Raw genomic sequence first — 17,270 nt, 5'->3', positions numbered from 1 at the left:
GTGTCTTTCGTGGTTTTTGAAATAGTGTTGCACAAAGAAATCAGTTAATAGAGTTATTTCATGAAGTAAAATCTTGATTGAAGCTGATGTAGGCAAGAAACAATATGCAAGAAATACTAACGAAACACACTTAAACTCCAGGCTGATTCCCAAGAGGTCAATTCCACAAATCCCACAAGAGATAACTTACCGGCCCATTGTTTCCCTTCTGACCCTGCCACTTCCGGAAGACTGTTTTCTTACTGCACTGCTGCTACTCTGGTCCCGAAACTTCTCTTTGTCATCATCCTGTGAAGGCTTTTTATTGCCTGGTGTTTGAGCACCTGTTTTCCTGGACTCCAGTTTTTCCTTTGTTGTTATTGTCGTAAAATAACTATACAAAGCATAAAATTTGCCATTTTCACCACTTGAGTGGTATCACTGAGTGGTGTTAGTTACATTCCTAATGTGCAACCATTACCACTGTCTACTTCCAAATCTTTTTCATCATTTCAGACTAAAACTCTGTTCCCTTTATGTAGTAACTTCCCCTTTTGCCTCCCCCAGCTCCTAGTAACCTCTCTACTTTCTGTCCCTAGACATTTGCCTTTTCTAGATATTTCAGATAAATGGAATCACACAATATTTGTCCTTTGGTATTTGGCTTATTTCATTCAGCATAATGTTTTCAAGGTCCATCCATGCTGTAGCCTTTGCCAGAACTTCATTCCTTTCTATGACCGAATAATACTCCATTTGTATATTATGCCACAATTTATTCATTCATTCATCTGTTGATGGACACTTGGGTTGTTTCCACTTTTTTGACTATTGTGAACAATGCTGTAAATACTGGTGTGCAAGTATCTGAGTCCCTATTTCAGTTTTGGAGAGTATATACCTAGGGGTGAGATTTCTGGGTCATATGGTAATTCTATGTCTTAACTTTTAGAGGAACTGCCAAACTGTTTCTACCTAGACTGAACCATTTTATGTTTTTACCTGCAATGTACAAGGATTCTGGTTTCTCCACATTCTCACCAATACTTACTATTTTCTGTGTGTGGGTTTGTATGTGCATTTATTGTGGACAACCTAATTATGAAGTGTGGTATTTCCTTGTGGTTTTGATTTGCATTTCCCTAGTGATGAGTGACGTTGAGCATATTTTCATGTGATTATTGGCCATTTGTGTATCTTTTTTTTTTTTTTTAAGAAATGTCTATTCAGTTCCTTTGTCCATTAAAAAAATGTTTTGTTGGTGAGTTCTAGGAATTCATTATATATTGTAGATATTAACCCCTTATCAGATCTAATATTTGCAAATATTTTCCCCCATTCTATGGGCCGTCTTTTCATTCATCTTGACAGTATCCTTTGATACACAAACATTTTTAATTTTGATCAAGTCCAACGAATACATTTTTGTTGCCTGTATTTTTGGTATTGTACTTAGGAAACCATTGCCACATTCAAGGTCATGAAGATAGATATGCCCCTCTTTTCTTCTAGGAATTTCATGGTTTTAGCTTTAAATTTAGGTCTTTCATTCATTTTGAGTAAAGTTTTATATATGGTGTAAGATAAGGATGTAATTTTATTCTTTTGCGTGTGGATTCCTAGCATTATCTGAGGAAGAGATTGTTCTTTCCCCCACTGAATGGGCTTGGTATCCTTTTGAAGATCAATTTACCATAGATGTAGGCGTTTATTTTTGGATTCTCAATTCTATTCTATCTTGTTTATCCTTATACAAGTCCTACACTCTTTTGATTACTGTATCTTTGTAGTAGTTTTGAAATTGAGAAGTAATGAGTCCTCAAACTTTGTTCTTGCTTTTCAAGACTATTTTAGCTGTTTGGGCTCCCTTGACTTTTTATCTGAATTTTAGGTTTGGTTTTACCATTTCTGAAAAAAAAATAGCATTGGGATTTTGAAGGGATTGTATTGAATTTATAGATTGCTCTGTATACACTGTCATCTTAATATTAATTCTTCCAATCAATGGACACGGCGTGTTTTTCCATTTGTTTTTATCTCCTTTAATTTTTTTTCAGTGGTGTTTTATGTTTTTCAGGGTCAAGTCTTTGTCTTCTTTGTTAAATTTATTTGTGAGCATTTTATTCTTTCCTGATACTATTATGAATGATACTGTTTCCTTAATTTCCTTTTTGATTGTTCCCTGCTACTATAGAGAAATAGAACTGATTTTTTTCATAGAACGTGCAGGCGTGTACACAGGGTGGAGAGGGGCAGAGGGAGAGAGAAAATCTTAGGCAGGCTGCATGCCCAGCGTGGAGCATGATGCAGGGTTGATCTCACAACTGTGAGATCATAACCTGAGCCAAAATCGAGAGTTGGATGCTTAACCGGCTGAGCCATCCAGATACCCCACTAGTACTGATTTTTGAGGGTTGAAATCAGTTCTGACTTTTAAATATGAATTTCAAAATCAAATCCTACAACTTTACTGAATTCATTTATTAATTCAGTTTTTAAAAATTTTTTTTAACGTTTATTTGTTATTGAGAGAGAGAGAGAGAGAGAGAGAGAGAGAGAGAGAGCGTGAACAGGGGAGGGGCAGAGAGAGGGGGAGACTCCAGGCTCTGAGCTGTCAGCACAGGGCCCTACGCAGGGCTCGAACTCACAAACTGCAAGATCATGACCTGAACTGAAGTCGGTCGCTCAACCAACTGAGCCACCCAGGCGCCCCCATTAATTCAGTTTAAAAAAAAAAATCTTTTGGTCTTTCTACATATATGATCATGTCATCTGCAGAGAGAGTTTTACTTCTTCCTTTTCAATTTGGATGTAATTTCTTTTTCTTGCCTCATTCTATAGCTAGACCTTTTAGGACTGTGTCGAATAGAAGCAGTGAAAGGTACCTCCTTGCCTTATTCCCGGTATTAGGGGAAAGGCTTTTAGGCTTTTAGGCTTTTGCCATTGAATGTGATGTTAGCTGTGAGCTTTTCATAGATGGCCTTTATTGTGTTGAAGAAGTTCCCTTCCATTTAGTTTTCCTTTTGTTGGTGTACCCCATCATTTTGGTGGAGCTTCCTAAGCAAAACAGGCACATTAGAGGGAAAAAATTGAGGGTTAGTGTGTGAAAATATCTTTATTTTTCTGTCCGTTATTGTTTCTGTAACGATAGTTCAAAAATAATTTTTACTTAGAATTTTTAAGGCAATTTTTCCTATGTGGCCTGTTTTGGCCTTTCCCATCTATCAAAGCCTTTAGGATCTTTTCTTATTCCTGATGTTCTGTAATTTTCATGATGATATGGTTGGTGCTGGTGTTGTTTGTTTTTCATTAATGGTGACATATGTCCTTCAGAACTAGAAAAATACTTTTTTCATATCACATCTTTAATCATTCCTTCCTCTCTGTTCTCTTTGCTCTCTTTTTGAAACTTACTAGTTGTTTGTTGGGACTCTGAGATCCTCTGATTTTATTTTCAGTCACCCACTTTCTGTAGATATACTTTTGCTTTATCTTCAAGACGTTGTGCATGTCTTTACAATTTAAACTCTCATATTTTTAACATTTCGTTTTCAGGCGCTTATCTGTACAGATCATATGCTTTCATTTCTCTTGGAAAATGTGGGAATAAAACAGCAGATCAAACGGTAGTTGTATGTTTAACTTTTTAAACAATTTGTAAACTGCTTTCCAAAGTGGTTGTAATATTTTACATACACACCAGCAGTGTATGGAGAGTTCTAGCTCTTCTGCTTGTTCGTCAATAATTGGTCATGGGCACCTGGATGGCTCACTTGGTTAAATGTCCAAGTCTTGATTTCAGCTCAGGTTGCTCTCAGGGTCATGAGATGGAGCCCTGTGTCAGGCTCTCTACAAAAAGAGAGATTCTCTCTCTCCTTCTGCCCCACCCTGGCCCACATGTGTCTCCTCTCTCTCTCTCTCTCTCTCTCTCTGTCTCTCTCTGTCTCTCTCTGTCTCTCTCTCTCTGTCTCTCTCTGTCTCTCTCTCTCTCTCTCTCTCTGTCTCTCTCTCTCTGTCTCTCTCTCTCTCTCTTTTTCTAAAAAAAAAAAATAGGGGCGCCTGGGTGGCTCAGTCGGTTAAGCGTCCGACTTCAGCTCAGGTCATGATCTCGCAGTTTGTGAGTTCGAGCCCCGCGTCGGGCTCTGGGCTGATGGCTCAGAGCCTGGAGCCTGCTTCCGATTCTGTGTCTCCCTCTCTCTCTGCCCCTCCCCTGTTCATGCTCTGTCTCTCTCTGTCCCCAAAATAAATAAACGTTAAAAAAAAAAATAGGTATGGTCAAACCTCTAATTTTAGACATTCTAATAGGTGCGTGTACTGGTATCTCCCTGAGTTTTCATTTCCGTTTCTTGAATGCATTCTTTCATATGCTTATTTGCCATTCATCTATCTATCATATGTGATGAAGTGTCTATTCAGACTTTTTTGCCCAGTTTTTTATTGGGTTGTTTGATTTCTTACTCAGTTGTGAGAGATCTTTATATATATTCTTGGCTTGCATATTCTATCAGATATATGACTTGTACATATTTCCTCCGGGTCCATGGCTTATTTCATTCTCCAACCATTGCTTCTAAAGAGCAAATGTCCTCAATTTTTATGAAGTTTAACTTGTTTTTTCTTCATAGTGTTGTATCTGATAAAGCTTTGCCAAACCCAGTGTCACAAAAATTTTTTCCGATGTTTCCTTTCTAGAAGTATTCAAATGTTAGGTTTTACATTCAGGCCTTTGTAATTTACTTCTTGTACATGATATGAGGTGCGGATCAAAGTCCTTTTTTTTCTTTTGAATGTAAATATCTAGTTGTTTCGGCACCATTTGTTGAAAAAAAAAATCCTTTCTCCAGTGAATTACCTTTATATCTTTATCAAAATTCAGTTATCCATTTGTGTGAGCGTATTTTTGTTCCACTGATCTGTTTGTCTGTTTTTATACAAGTACTAAACTGTGTTGATCACTGTAGCTTTATAGTAAGTCTTGAAGTCAGGTAGTGTAAATCTTCCAATGTTGCTCTTTTTCAAACTTGTGTGGCTATTTTACATCTTTTGCAAGTCCATTGGAATGTTAGGATCAGCTTGTTGAGTTCTTCATAAAAACACTGAAAGAATTATGGTTGAGATTGTGATAAATCTGTAGATCACTTTCGAAAGAGCTGATGTCTTAACAATATTGAAGTTTCCAGTCCATGAATATAGTATGTCTCTCCATTTAGTTAGATCTTCTTTAATTTTTCTCGGCAATATTTTGTAACTTTCAGTGCATAGTCCTTACACATCTCTTGTGAAACCTACCTGTAAGCATTTCATATTTTGGGGGTGTTACAAAAGAAAACCACAAGCCCGAAGTGGCATCACTTAGGCCAAGTCAACCACCTAACAGATATATTATTATATATCCTAAAATATGTGTTACTATTATTATAGTATTTATACCTAAATAACTACAATTTCAACCAACCAGGAATGTACCCTGCAACCAGTCAACTGGAATTTCCTGGTCAATACCAGGAAATTTACTGATTTACCCCTTCTTCTCCTCTTAAGAGGGCAACCTTGCCTAAACAATATATTCCTTGATAGTCAAGTCCATTTTTTAAATGTTCTTTCAGCCTTTAAAACCTTTTCTTTTGTTTACTTCAGTGGAGCATCTCTCTAATTACCAGATGGGATGCTGCTGGATTCATGAATCCGTTAATAAAGCCAGTTAGATCTTCACACTTACTCATTGAGTTTTTATTTCACAAGGGCTATGGTTAATGGTAGTTTTAAATTTTCAATTTGTGATTATATGTTGCCACTCAAAATACACTTGGTTTTTATATATTGATTTTATATTCTGAAACACTAGTTCTAGTGTCTGGTTTGTAGATCCTGGGGAGTTTCTATAGAGGATCATATGATCTGTATATAAAGATCATTCTGCCTCTTCCTTTCCAATCTCAGTGCCTTTTTTTCTTTCCTTAATGCCCTAGCTGGAGCCTCCAATATAGAATTATATAGAAAAGGTCTTTTGTTCCTAGTGGTAAAGGGAAAGCTTTCAGTTGCTACTACGTATGTTAGCTGTAGCTTTTCCACATATTAAATTTATAGGTTGAAGAAGTTCCCTTCTATTTCAAATTGTTAAGAACTTTTATTAGGAATAGATGTTGGATTTTATCAAATGATTACCTTTTGAGATAATCATGGGTTTTTTTCTTTTTTTATTGTTAATGTAGTAAATTACATTGATATGAGTTTTCAAAAAATAAACTAACCTTACATTTCTGGAATGTAGGTTGTTCAGGATGTAGTATCTCTATTTATATATGATTGGATCTCATTTGCTCAGGATGTAGTATCTCTATTTATATATGATTGGATCTAACTTGCTAAGATTTTCAGTTTCACATCTATATTTATAAGGTTGTTGGTGTGTCATTTTCTTTAATACCTTTGGTTTTGGTTATCAAAGTGATACTGGCCTTATAGAATGAGTTGGGAAGTTTTATCTCCTCTGCAATTTCTGTAAGAGTTTGTGTAGAATTGTTATTATTTCTTAAATATTTGGTACCGAAGCCATCAGGGTCTGGAGTGTTCTATGTAAGGTAAGTGTTTTAAAAAGAGATTCAACGTCTTTAATAGTCATAGGGCCATGCAGGTTATCTATTTCTTTTTGAGGGAGCTTTGGTAGATTGTCTTTATTTTATTTAAAAAAATTTTCCACTGGTGTAAAGTATACATAACCTTTGCTATTTTAACCGTTTTATTTTTGTTTTGAGTAATCTCTACCCCCAGTGCAGGGCTTGAACTCACAGCCCCAAGATCAAGAGCCACATGCTCTACCAACAGCCAGCCACATGCCCCGGTAGATTGTCTTTATAGGAATTTTTCCATTTCATCTAAGTTGTCAAATTTATTGGCATAAACTTGTTCAAAGTTATTCTTGTATTGGGGCGCCTGGGTGGCTCAGTCGGTTAAGTGTCTGACTTCGGCTCAGGTCATGATCTCACGGTTCGTGGGTTCAAGCCCCACGTCAGGCTCTGTGCTGACAGCTTGGAGCCTGGAGCCTGTTTCAGATTCTGTGTCTCCCCCCCTCTCTTTGCCCGTTCCCCACTTGCGCTCTGTCTCTCTCTGTCTCAAAAATAAATAAGCATTAAAATTTTTTTTAAAGTTATTCTTTTATTAATCTTTTAATGTCTGTAGAATACGTAGCTATTGTTATCTCTCTCATTCCTGATACTGGTCATTGGTGTTTTATTTTTTCTTGATCTGTCTGGATAGAGGTGTATTGATTTTCAGTTTCCTCAGAGACTTAGCTTTTAGTTTCATTGATTTTTCTCTATTTTTTTTCTACTTTGGTATTTATTATTTCTTCTTTTTACTTTGTGGATTATATCATGTGGTTTTGGTGGTAAGTTCTTCCATATTCTTGTTGATATTCTATCTGTCAAGAGAGAGGTTTTGAAGTGTTTCAACTATAACTGGGGATTTGTCTAATTTTTCTTTTAGTTCTGTTTTTTTTTTTTTTTTTTTTATTTGCAACTCTGTATGTGCATTTAAGATTGCTGTTTTCTCCCTCTCTCTCCTTGGTTGTTTTTCTTTTTCTGAAGTCTACTTAATCTGATAATTTTATACCACTCCTGCTTTCTTTTGACTAATATTTGCATGTTCTATCTTTCCCCTCCTTTTACTTTCAAGCTACTTATATTTATATTATTATATTTGAAGTGAGTTTTTTTTTAAGTTTTTATTTATTTATTTTGAGAGAGAAAGAGAGCACAGGAGGGACAGAGAGAGGGAGAGAGAGAGAATCCCAAGCAGGCCCCACACGGTCAGCATAGAGTCCCATGTGGAGCTCAAACTCACAAACCAGGAGATGATGACCCGAGCCAAAACCAAGAGTCAGACACTTAACCGACTGAACCACCTGATGTTTCTTTTAAATAGCATATAATTGAGTCACTTAAAAAAATTTTTTTTAACATTTATTTATTTTTGAGACAGAGAGAGACAGAGCATGAACAGGGGAAGAGCAAAGAGAGAGGGAGACACAGAATCTGAAACGGACTCCAGGCTCTGAGCTGTCAGCACAGAGCCCGACGCGGGGCTCGAACTCACGGGCCGTGAGATCATGACCTGAGCCGAAGTCGGATGCTTAACCGACTGAGCCACCCAGGCACCCCATAATTGAGTCATTTTAAAAAGAAATTTGTGAAACTTTCTATTGGTGTATCTACTGATGTGTTTAGGTCATTTACATTTAATATTGGTATGTTATGGCTTACACTTGCCAGTTTACTTTTGTTTTCTGTTCTTCTATTTTTCATTTGTTTTCTTTTTCCAGTTTCTATGGATTACTTGAACATTTTTTAGAATTCTATTTTGATTTATCCGCAGTGTTTTTAGTGTATCTCTTTGCATAGATTTTGTGTGTGTGTGTAGTTACTCTGGGTATTGTACAATATTATACATACATAATTAATAATTATCTATTGTTTGACATCATAGCAGTTTGAGTGAAATATAGAAACCATGTCTCCTTCAAACAATAATTGTATATGCCTCAATCCTTTGCAACTCCTGGTATGTCACAAAAAGAAAAGCTGTCGACATATTCTTCCTTTACAAATTTACTCTATGAGAATATGTCATTTCTCTTTCAACATAAACTTCTTATAAAAGCTGTAATACTATTACACTGATGTGACTGAAAAAATAAATACAACTTTAGTAAAAAAATAAACCATATTTTCTTTAAGTCCCTTTACCCTCTCTAATTTATAATTGTCTTTATTTCTTCTGCATACATTGATAACTATATGAGACAATGTTATATTTTTGTTTCAACCATCAAACTTCATTTAGAAAACTCAAGAGCTGAATGAAAGTCTTTTGTATTTACCCACACTTTTATTCTTTTCCGTTGTTCTTTTCTGATATTGCAATGTTTTCTTCTTTTATCAGTTTAAAGTCTTTCAGTTTAAAAACTTATTACCCTTTTAAGGTAAATTTGTTGATGACAGATTCTCTTCGTTTTTCCTTCACAAATTTTTTTGTGTTTCTTTCACCCAAGAACTTCTTGACATCCCCTTCATTTCTAAAGAATATTTACCCTGGATATAGTATCAGGCTGACAATTCTTTACTTTCAGTGCTTAAAAAAATGTTGTTTGAATTCCTTCTGTCTTCCCTGGTTGCTTTTGAGAAACCTGTTATTATTTTAATTGTTTTTCTCTTATAAGTAAAATATTGTTTCTCTCTCAACTGCTGTTAAGAATTTCCTTGTCTTTAGCTTGTGAAGTTTGATTATTATGTGTCTTGGCATGGATTTCTTTGAGTTTTTCTTGAGTTTGTTTAGCGTTTTTTCAACTTTTTGAATCTTAGATTTATGTCTTTTTCTAACTTAGGGAAAATTCAAACCATGTTAGGATACATTTTTAGTCTGACCCTCTTCCTCCTCTTTTTCTGTTATTCTGAGGACATGAATTTTGGAATTTTTGTTTTGGTCTCACAGATCTTGAAGCTCTATTCATTTTTGTTTCCAATCAATTTTCTCTTTGTTATTCAGATTGGGTAATTTCTGTTGTTCTATCTTCAACTTCATGGATTAGTCATAATCCCCCTCCAATTGTCTCTGTTTAGAATTTTGATTTGGCAGTTCCTTGGATTTTTTTTTTTTTTTTTTTTTTTTGGACTTTAAAGGTATCATTCTCTTTTCTTCTGGCTTGCACTGTTTCTGATAGGTCTCTTTTAATTGTTGTGTTTCTCCCTCTGTCTGTCATGTGACTTTTGTCTCTGGCTCCCTGTGAGATATTCTCTTTACCTGTAGTTTCAGCAATTTGTACATGATGTGTCCCAGTCACTATAGCATTTTTCTGACAGTGGCGAGGAGTGAGTAGGTCAAATGCAGCTATTGGATCTGTGTGTGCTACAGCAGGGGGTGAGTTTAGGAACATCCATTACTATCAGCCTAGCTCTGTTAGAGACCTCAGTCCTGAAGTGGCCCTCATCCAATGTGTGCCACTAAGCAACACAAGTTAGATGCATCAGAGACTTCCTTTAGTGAAGTTACCACCAGTGTTAATTTTCAGATAGCACTAGATAATTCATAAATGATATCATTATAAAAATTATTATTTTTTTAAATAAAGGAGAAGAGATTCAGCAACAAAAAGGAAAAGAAAGAACCAACTAATGAGCCACCTGAGAAGGAAGAAGCAGCCCCCGTTCAGAAAGCTATTACTGGTTCAGGCAAGAGAACACTGGAGAAGAACCAAATTAATTTTGGGAAGAGTCAAATGACCAAGAGATTAGAGCCAAGTTTAAGTTGGAAGGCTACCGTTCGTTTCAAAGAGTATGTGGAAATTTGCGTGATGGGTTTTCTGATACATCCTCAGTAACCACATTTGCCTAGTTTTTCACATAAGTTTATGTCATAGCAGGAAAGTACTAGAGTAGATATTTACATTCCCTCCGTAATGCAAGTGGATCCCTCCCTACTCCTCTTCATATACCAAGTAGAAGGATTTGATGTGAATGGGGTTTACATGTGGGCACCGGAAGGGAAGGGAAGGGAAGAACACAATTCACTCAGTAAGTCAGGGAAAATAGCGCATGAAAAAGATGAGAAAACACATGGAGACATCTCAGGAGCAATGTAAACATAGTTGTAGGGACCTGATTAAGTAAGTGCTAGGAGCATTTAGGATGACTAAAATTATGTGGAGTTAATCAGGGAAATCTCGATAGAGATAATGTCTTGTCATTAACAGAACTTTAAGTAAATACTATAGAAAGGCTAGTAAATATTAACAAGCCTAAGTAAAGTAGACACTGGTTTGTTGAATGTCTGAAATATACAAAACTAGTTCCATTTTGGGCCATCTATAAATAGGTGCCAGAGCACAGATTAAGGACCAGCCTTATGTAAATATCAGAGCAGTCAGAAGTGCCTAGAGCACTTTTTAAATTAGCAAATAGGCTTACAAGTTTCATGTCACCTGATTGGGCAGGGATTCTGAGGACCACTGGGTGATTGCATTTTGCCTACAAACCCAGAGAGCAGACGGAAGGAGTCCTGTGGAAAGAGGAGACACTCTTGCTCCTCTAATTCTCAATTTTGAGGTGTTTGGTCTTTGTGACTATTTGAGTCTGAAAATGACAAATACATGGGCTGCTCTGTTACCTGGAAGGTGAATTTAAAAAAAACTGCGTTGCCCACATGCTTACGTTTTTCAATCAGGAAATTACCTAACAACAATTTAGTGAAAACTCACTATGTGCCAAGGACTGTGCTCAACCTGGGAATACCTGGAAAACCGATACAGGCCCTGCTGTAGTGCTGGGTGTGGAAGATCAGAAAAGAGGCAGCTTTCAGCCAGGGCAGTAGGCACTGCTAGTAGAAGGCACAGAGGGCAGGGCCACCACAGTGATGGCAGCCTGTTCCTAGCACCTGTTCCTCACGAAAGACATAGTGGACCACATGCTCCTCCACTACATAAAGTACATGGCTGTGCCTGAGAGACAGAAGGGACATCTCAGGTGTCAGATGAGGCTGGAACTCATAGCCGTTTTCTGTATTAGGAGAACATCACTTGGGTGCATAAAAGTGATGGAATATTTGTATGTATTTCTATTTTTAATTTCCAATTAATCCACATAACTTAATTTGAAAAGTTTGTGTTTTAGGTACAGAAGCTTACTAAGAGACCCCCAAGAGGAGAAACACAGAAGAAGACCTGAAAGGTCAGGGCCATCTGTTAAACTCGGAAGAGCGCAGTTAGTTCGGTATGTGTCTATTAACATGAGTTATTCTCCCACCACCCTCTTTGTTTGTTTGTTTGTTTGATTTATTTGAGAGAGAAAGAAAGATGGGGCTTGACGAGGGAGGAGCAGAGAGAGAGAGAGAGGGAGAGAGAAGATCCCGAGCAGGCTCTGCACTGTCAGTGCAGAACCCGACATGGGACTTGAACTCACGAACCATGAGATGATGACCTGAGCCCAAACCAAGAGTCGGACACTTAACCACCTGAACCACTCAGGTCCTTCTCCAGTTTCTTTAGATGCAAGTTTATATTGTTGACTGAGACTTCTCTTTACTAATGTAAGGATTTAGTGCTATATAGTTTATAGGGCTATAACGCCATAAAGCAGTGCTTTCTGCACTGCTTCAGCTCTGAGCTGTGCACAAAAGTTTTTGATATGTTGTATTTTCATTTTCATTCAGTTCAATGTGTTTTTTTTGTGTTTTGTTTGTTTGTTTGTTTTGTTTTGTTGTAATTTCCTTTGAGACTCTCTTCTTTGAGCCAAGAGCATTATTTTGTTTCCAGGCACTTGGGAGATTCTCCTGTTCTGTTTCTGTTACTGATGTTTTAGTTTGATTCCACTGTGGTTAGTGATCATACTCTGTATAATTTCAATGCTTTTAAATTTGTTGAGGTTCTGTGTGGTCAAGTTATCTTGGTATAAGTTCTTTGGGTGCTTAAAAGAATGTGTAACCTGCTGCTGTTGGGTGGAGTGTTCCATAAATGTGGAATAAATAATGTTTATTTGGTGTTGTTGATTTCTTCTATATCCTAGCTTATTTTCAGTCTAGTTCCATAAATTGATGAGAGAGAAGTATTGAAGTCTCCAACTATAATTGCAATTTTTCTCTTTCTCCTTTTAGTTCTGTTTTTGCTTTATGTATTTTGCAGTTCTGTTGCTTGGAAATACATATTTAGGATTACCATGACTCCATCTTTATGTAATTTCCTCTGTGTCCCTGGTCGGTTTTGCTCTGTTTTGTTTTGTTTTGTTTTCCTTTTTTGATGTCTACTTAATCTGATATTATATAGCCATTTCTGCTTTCTTTTGATTGTTTGCATGGTGTATTTTTCTTCCTTTTCTTTCAAACTAACTATAACATATCATCATATTTGAAATTAGTTCCTTGTAGATGGCATTTGGTTGGTTCCCTTTTTTTTTCTTTTTTGTCCATTAAGTTAAACCCTGTCTTTTAAGGGATATTTAGATCATTTACCTTTAATGTCATTATTATGTTAGGGCTTAAGTTTGTCATTATGTATATTTTTTTCTGTTTGTTCTTTTTGATTTTTATTTTCTTGGTTTTCTTTCTCTCCCTCCATTCTCTCTGACTCCCCCCCCACCCCGTTTCATAAAAGTCTTTTTTAACTTATTCCATTTTGAAGCATGGTAAGAGAATGAGTAATTTTTAAACTGTAATAATTTTTAAGACTTTTTGAGTCTTAATTGTTGGATTAATTCTTCTTAATTCTTCCGGGTCTTATTTAAATCTTATGTTTTAGCAGGCCTCTGATACCACATTGGCGGGATAAGGTGTGTGGTGCCTCCTCAGATTAGAAAAGGAATTGCAGGGTTCAAGTGGGCCCTCACTTGACACCTGGCGGGGGGGGGGGGGTTGGTGCAGGTGAGGGGATCCTCATTATTTATGAGTGGTAGTGGAAGTTCAAGCTCTTCCTAGGCCTCTATGGATACCAGCTTGTCTGTGAAAGGCACGGGCCTTTTATTACATTGACATTGGGGTTTGGGATCAGTGGAAGTCCTGACTCCCTTTTAGGCCTTCTCTAACAGCACCCAGCATGGGGATTAGGGAGCTTTGCTGTAGCCTGATAAAGTTCTCGGTTTGGCCATTGCTAGCAGAAGTGGGGATAGGGCACAGTGTTTTCTGTGGTGTTGACAAGAATATATCATTTGTTGCCTAAAAGTTTTATGTTAAGCTATTCCTTTTCTGTTCCTCTGACGAGAAAGAGCAGGCTTTCCTTAGGTGCTTGTTTTTAAATTTATTTCTGAGAGTGAGAGAGAGACAGAGAGAATGAGCAGGTGATGGACAGAGATAGAGGGAGACACAGAATCCAAAGCAGGCTCCAGGCTCTGAGCTGTCAGAGCAGAGCCTGACACGGGGCTTGAACCCACGAGTTGTGAAGTCATGACCTGAGCTGAAGTCGGATGCGTAACCAACTGAGCCACCCAGGCACCCCCTCCTTAGGTGCTTTTCTCCTCTGTGCCCACTGGTATTTCCACACCACTGTCTTCTCTAGTACCCTGTCTGGGATATGTGAGACAAAAAGAAATCCAAGGAACTCCTCCTCACTGTGTTGCTTCTCAGGTCTCCAGGTCCCTAGATAGTCTTTCTTCTCCATTCTCCATTCTTCTCCATTCTACAAACAGAGTTCTCTCAGGTTTGTTTTACATATGATATCCAGGATTTTTATGTACTTAGTGGGAGGAATAAGGAAAGGTATATCTACTTCATCTTTCCTGAAATGGATGTTTGCCCTAAAGCATTTCAATTTTAAATCAAATTTTAGGGGGCGCCTGGGTGGCGCAGTCGGCTAAGCATCCGACTTCAGCCAGGTCACAATCTCGCGGTCCGTGAGTTCGAGCCCCGCGTCAGGCTCTGGGCTGATGGCTCAGAGCCTGGAGCCTGTTTCCGATTCTGTGTCTCCCTCTCTCTCTGCCCCTCCCCCATTCATGCTCTGTCTCTCTCTGTCCCAAAAATAAATAAACGTTGAAAAAAAAATTAAAAAAAAAAATCAAATTTTAGTGAGTCCGAGAACTCCAGAGTAATAGATAAGGGTAAAGGGGTAGTGTATCCAAGCAACAACCATTAGTCAGCGATAAAAATGAGAACTTCTCTATCTCTTCTTGTTTAAGTGGGTACAATGATGTGGTAGAGAAGTATTTCTTATGGTCAAGTTCATAGCTCAATGAAACACTGAGGTTTGCTTCTTTTTACCTCCTGAATATACAGCTGCTGTGGCACAGGACAGAACAGGAAGGGAATCTCATAAAATGGGGAAAGCCATATAAAGTTATATGTCAAAGGATTCATCACTGGAAAAAGAGAACAACTTTCCTTTGGGGTATTGATTTTTTTTTGACATGATTTGAGAGTGATTGGGTAAATCACCTGCTCTTAACTCCAGGAGTTTGTTAAGCTAAAACATTTAGAGATTCCCGAGAGAATATAGGTTTATTTAGTATATGTTTATGTCTGGGACCTTTGAGTTAAATTTACCTTGGTTCTTAAGTCAGCCTTGTCTACCATATTTTGCTCTGTAACCAACCTAGGTTTCTGGACATTTGTTAGACGAGAGAATACATTAAACTAAAACTCAGCTCATGCGACTTGTTGAATTGGAACAGAAGCTTCAGTTCAGGATTTCATTCCACTGTGGCCCAGAGAACAACTCTCTGCGCCACAACACCTTTGAGAAATTAAAAGAATTATAGAATCTTAAAAATTAATAAAATTTGAGGGCCGCCTGGGTGGCGCAGTCGGTAAGCGTCCGACTTCAGCCAGGTCACGATCTCGCAGTCCGTGAGTTCAAGCCCCGCGTCGGGCTCTGGGCTGATGGCTCAGAGCCTGGAGCCTGTTTCCGATTCTGTGTCTCCCTCTCTCTCTGCCCCTCCCCTGTTCATGCTCTGTCTCTCTCTGTCCCAAAAATAAATAAACGTTGAAAAAAAAATTAAAAAAATTAATAAAACTTGAAAGTTACTGCTACTATGAAATTACTAGTAGTGTGCTTTCTACTGTGCTTCAAAACAGGTGAGAAAAGACATTTATAGAAGAGAGCACATGAGGGTTGGAGGGAAGAGAGGATGGAGATAAACAGAAAATGAGAATTAGATATGGTCATGAAAGCTTGAGTGAACTAGCTGGTGACCATGACCTTGATGTTAAGTTGGAAGCTTCTAGAGCAGTGAGGAAAAAGTGTACTTTCTTCCATAGGGAGACACTCTCCCTGTGAGGCATTTGCAGCACTGCCCGATTAAACTTCCCATGATAATAGAAATGGTTTATATCTGAGCTACCTGGTATAGTAGTCACCAGCCACATGTGATTGTTGAGTGCTTGAAATGTGGCTTCTACAACTGAAGAACTAATTTTTTTTTTAATTTTTTTAACATTTATTTTTTGAGAGAGAGAGACAGAGCATGAGCCGGGGAGGGGCAGAGAGAGAGGGAGACACAGAATCCAAAGCAGGCTCCAGGCTCTGAGCTGTCAGCACTGAGCCTGATGTGGGGCTGGAACTCACAAACCATGAGATAATGGACCTGAGCTGAAGGACGCTTAACCAACTGAGTCACCCAGGCGCCCCTCAAGAACTAAATTTTTAATTGTATTCTATTTCAATTCAATAAAGACATTTAAATAAATATAAACATATAAATAACCACAAGTTATTTAAATACTATGACTGGTGGCTATCTTTTTGTACAGCACAGCCATAGGACATATACTAATTCCCTGTTCATTTCTATTTTCTTAAAACAGCACGCAATTATTCATCTCCTCACTTAGATCTTAACAAAGATCAAGAACTGAGAAGGTGTTAGATCTTCTAGAACTCGTTGCTTAAGTTCGTATTGCTGAAATAGTAACGATTATAACCAATTCCATGTTGTAGCATAAATATATTTATGTTATGTGGTGGTTGTTATTGTTCTTAGTAAGAGTACTGAGAAGATTGAAGAAATCGTTAGTGAGAGCTCCTCAGAGAGTGAGGAAGATGAAGAACCACTTGATCGTCAGGAAGCAAATGCAGATTTGCCATCAGAATATTGGCAAATTCAGAAGCTGGTGAAATATTTAAAGGTAAGACAGACCTTTTGTATTGTGTTTACAATGATTATTTTAATTCCTTTCCCAAAAAGGTATATTCTGCTTCCACATTTATTGTATGTTTCTTTCAAATAAGGGTAGTAAAAATCCCTGTTATTATTTAAGTGTGCACAGGGGAAGGTCTTACTACCCTGAGGATAGTAAGGTTATTTCTCACGAAGCAGCCAGGCTGCCTGGTACCAGCCCTCTCCCCTGTGGTATGTTGTGGTGGCAAGAGCATGGAGTTTTGAAGTTGTACTACAAATAAATTTTAGGCCATGTCACTTAGCAGTGTGGCTTTTGGTTATAGTTTTGAGCCTTATTTTTCTTAACCTATGGAATAAAATTAATACCTGTCCTGTAAGATAACTTTAGCATTGGAAATACATATTTGAAAGATGCAGCATAGTGTTTGGTACATTGTAGTTGCTTAAAATATGTATTGGTCCATTTCCATTACTCTCAACATATGTGAAAACATGTTACATAATAATGGTCTGTATAATGTATTTAAGACTTGGATGGGGGCAGGGCAAGACAAATGATTTGCCAAAACCCAGATGAATGTTAATAGATCGTTGATATTGATAATGTCTAGGTGGGCCATGTCTAAAGCTGTAGTTCAGAAGCACTTGTAAAAATAACATTTTTACTTAGGTCTTAGTTTCCTCTAGCTTCCTAGGTCTTTG

The 17,270-nt window shown here is 37.6% G+C and overlaps 1 protein-coding gene across 9 annotated transcripts in view; it reads left to right on the top strand.

The window, feature by feature from the left end:
- ODAD2 (outer dynein arm docking complex subunit 2) overlaps positions 1-17,270 on the top strand; it is a 179,211-nt gene that overhangs the window by 16,157 nt on the left and 145,784 nt on the right. For all 9 annotated transcript variants that reach the window (XM_023256476.2, XM_023256475.2, XM_023256477.2 and 6 more), the window contains 3 exons: positions 10,106-10,308; positions 11,643-11,741; positions 16,431-16,575. In XM_023256476.2, the coding sequence (XP_023112244.2) occupies positions 10,106-10,308; positions 11,643-11,741; positions 16,431-16,575 (447 nt within the window). The remainder of the gene's footprint in view (positions 1-10,105; positions 10,309-11,642; positions 11,742-16,430; positions 16,576-17,270) is intronic.

Source organism: Felis catus, chromosome B4 (genome assembly GCF_018350175.1).
Source record: "Felis catus isolate Fca126 chromosome B4, F.catus_Fca126_mat1.0, whole genome shotgun sequence".
Lineage (NCBI taxonomy): Eukaryota > Metazoa > Chordata > Mammalia > Carnivora > Felidae > Felis > Felis catus.
This window is presented reverse-complemented; position numbering and strand designations above follow the sequence as displayed.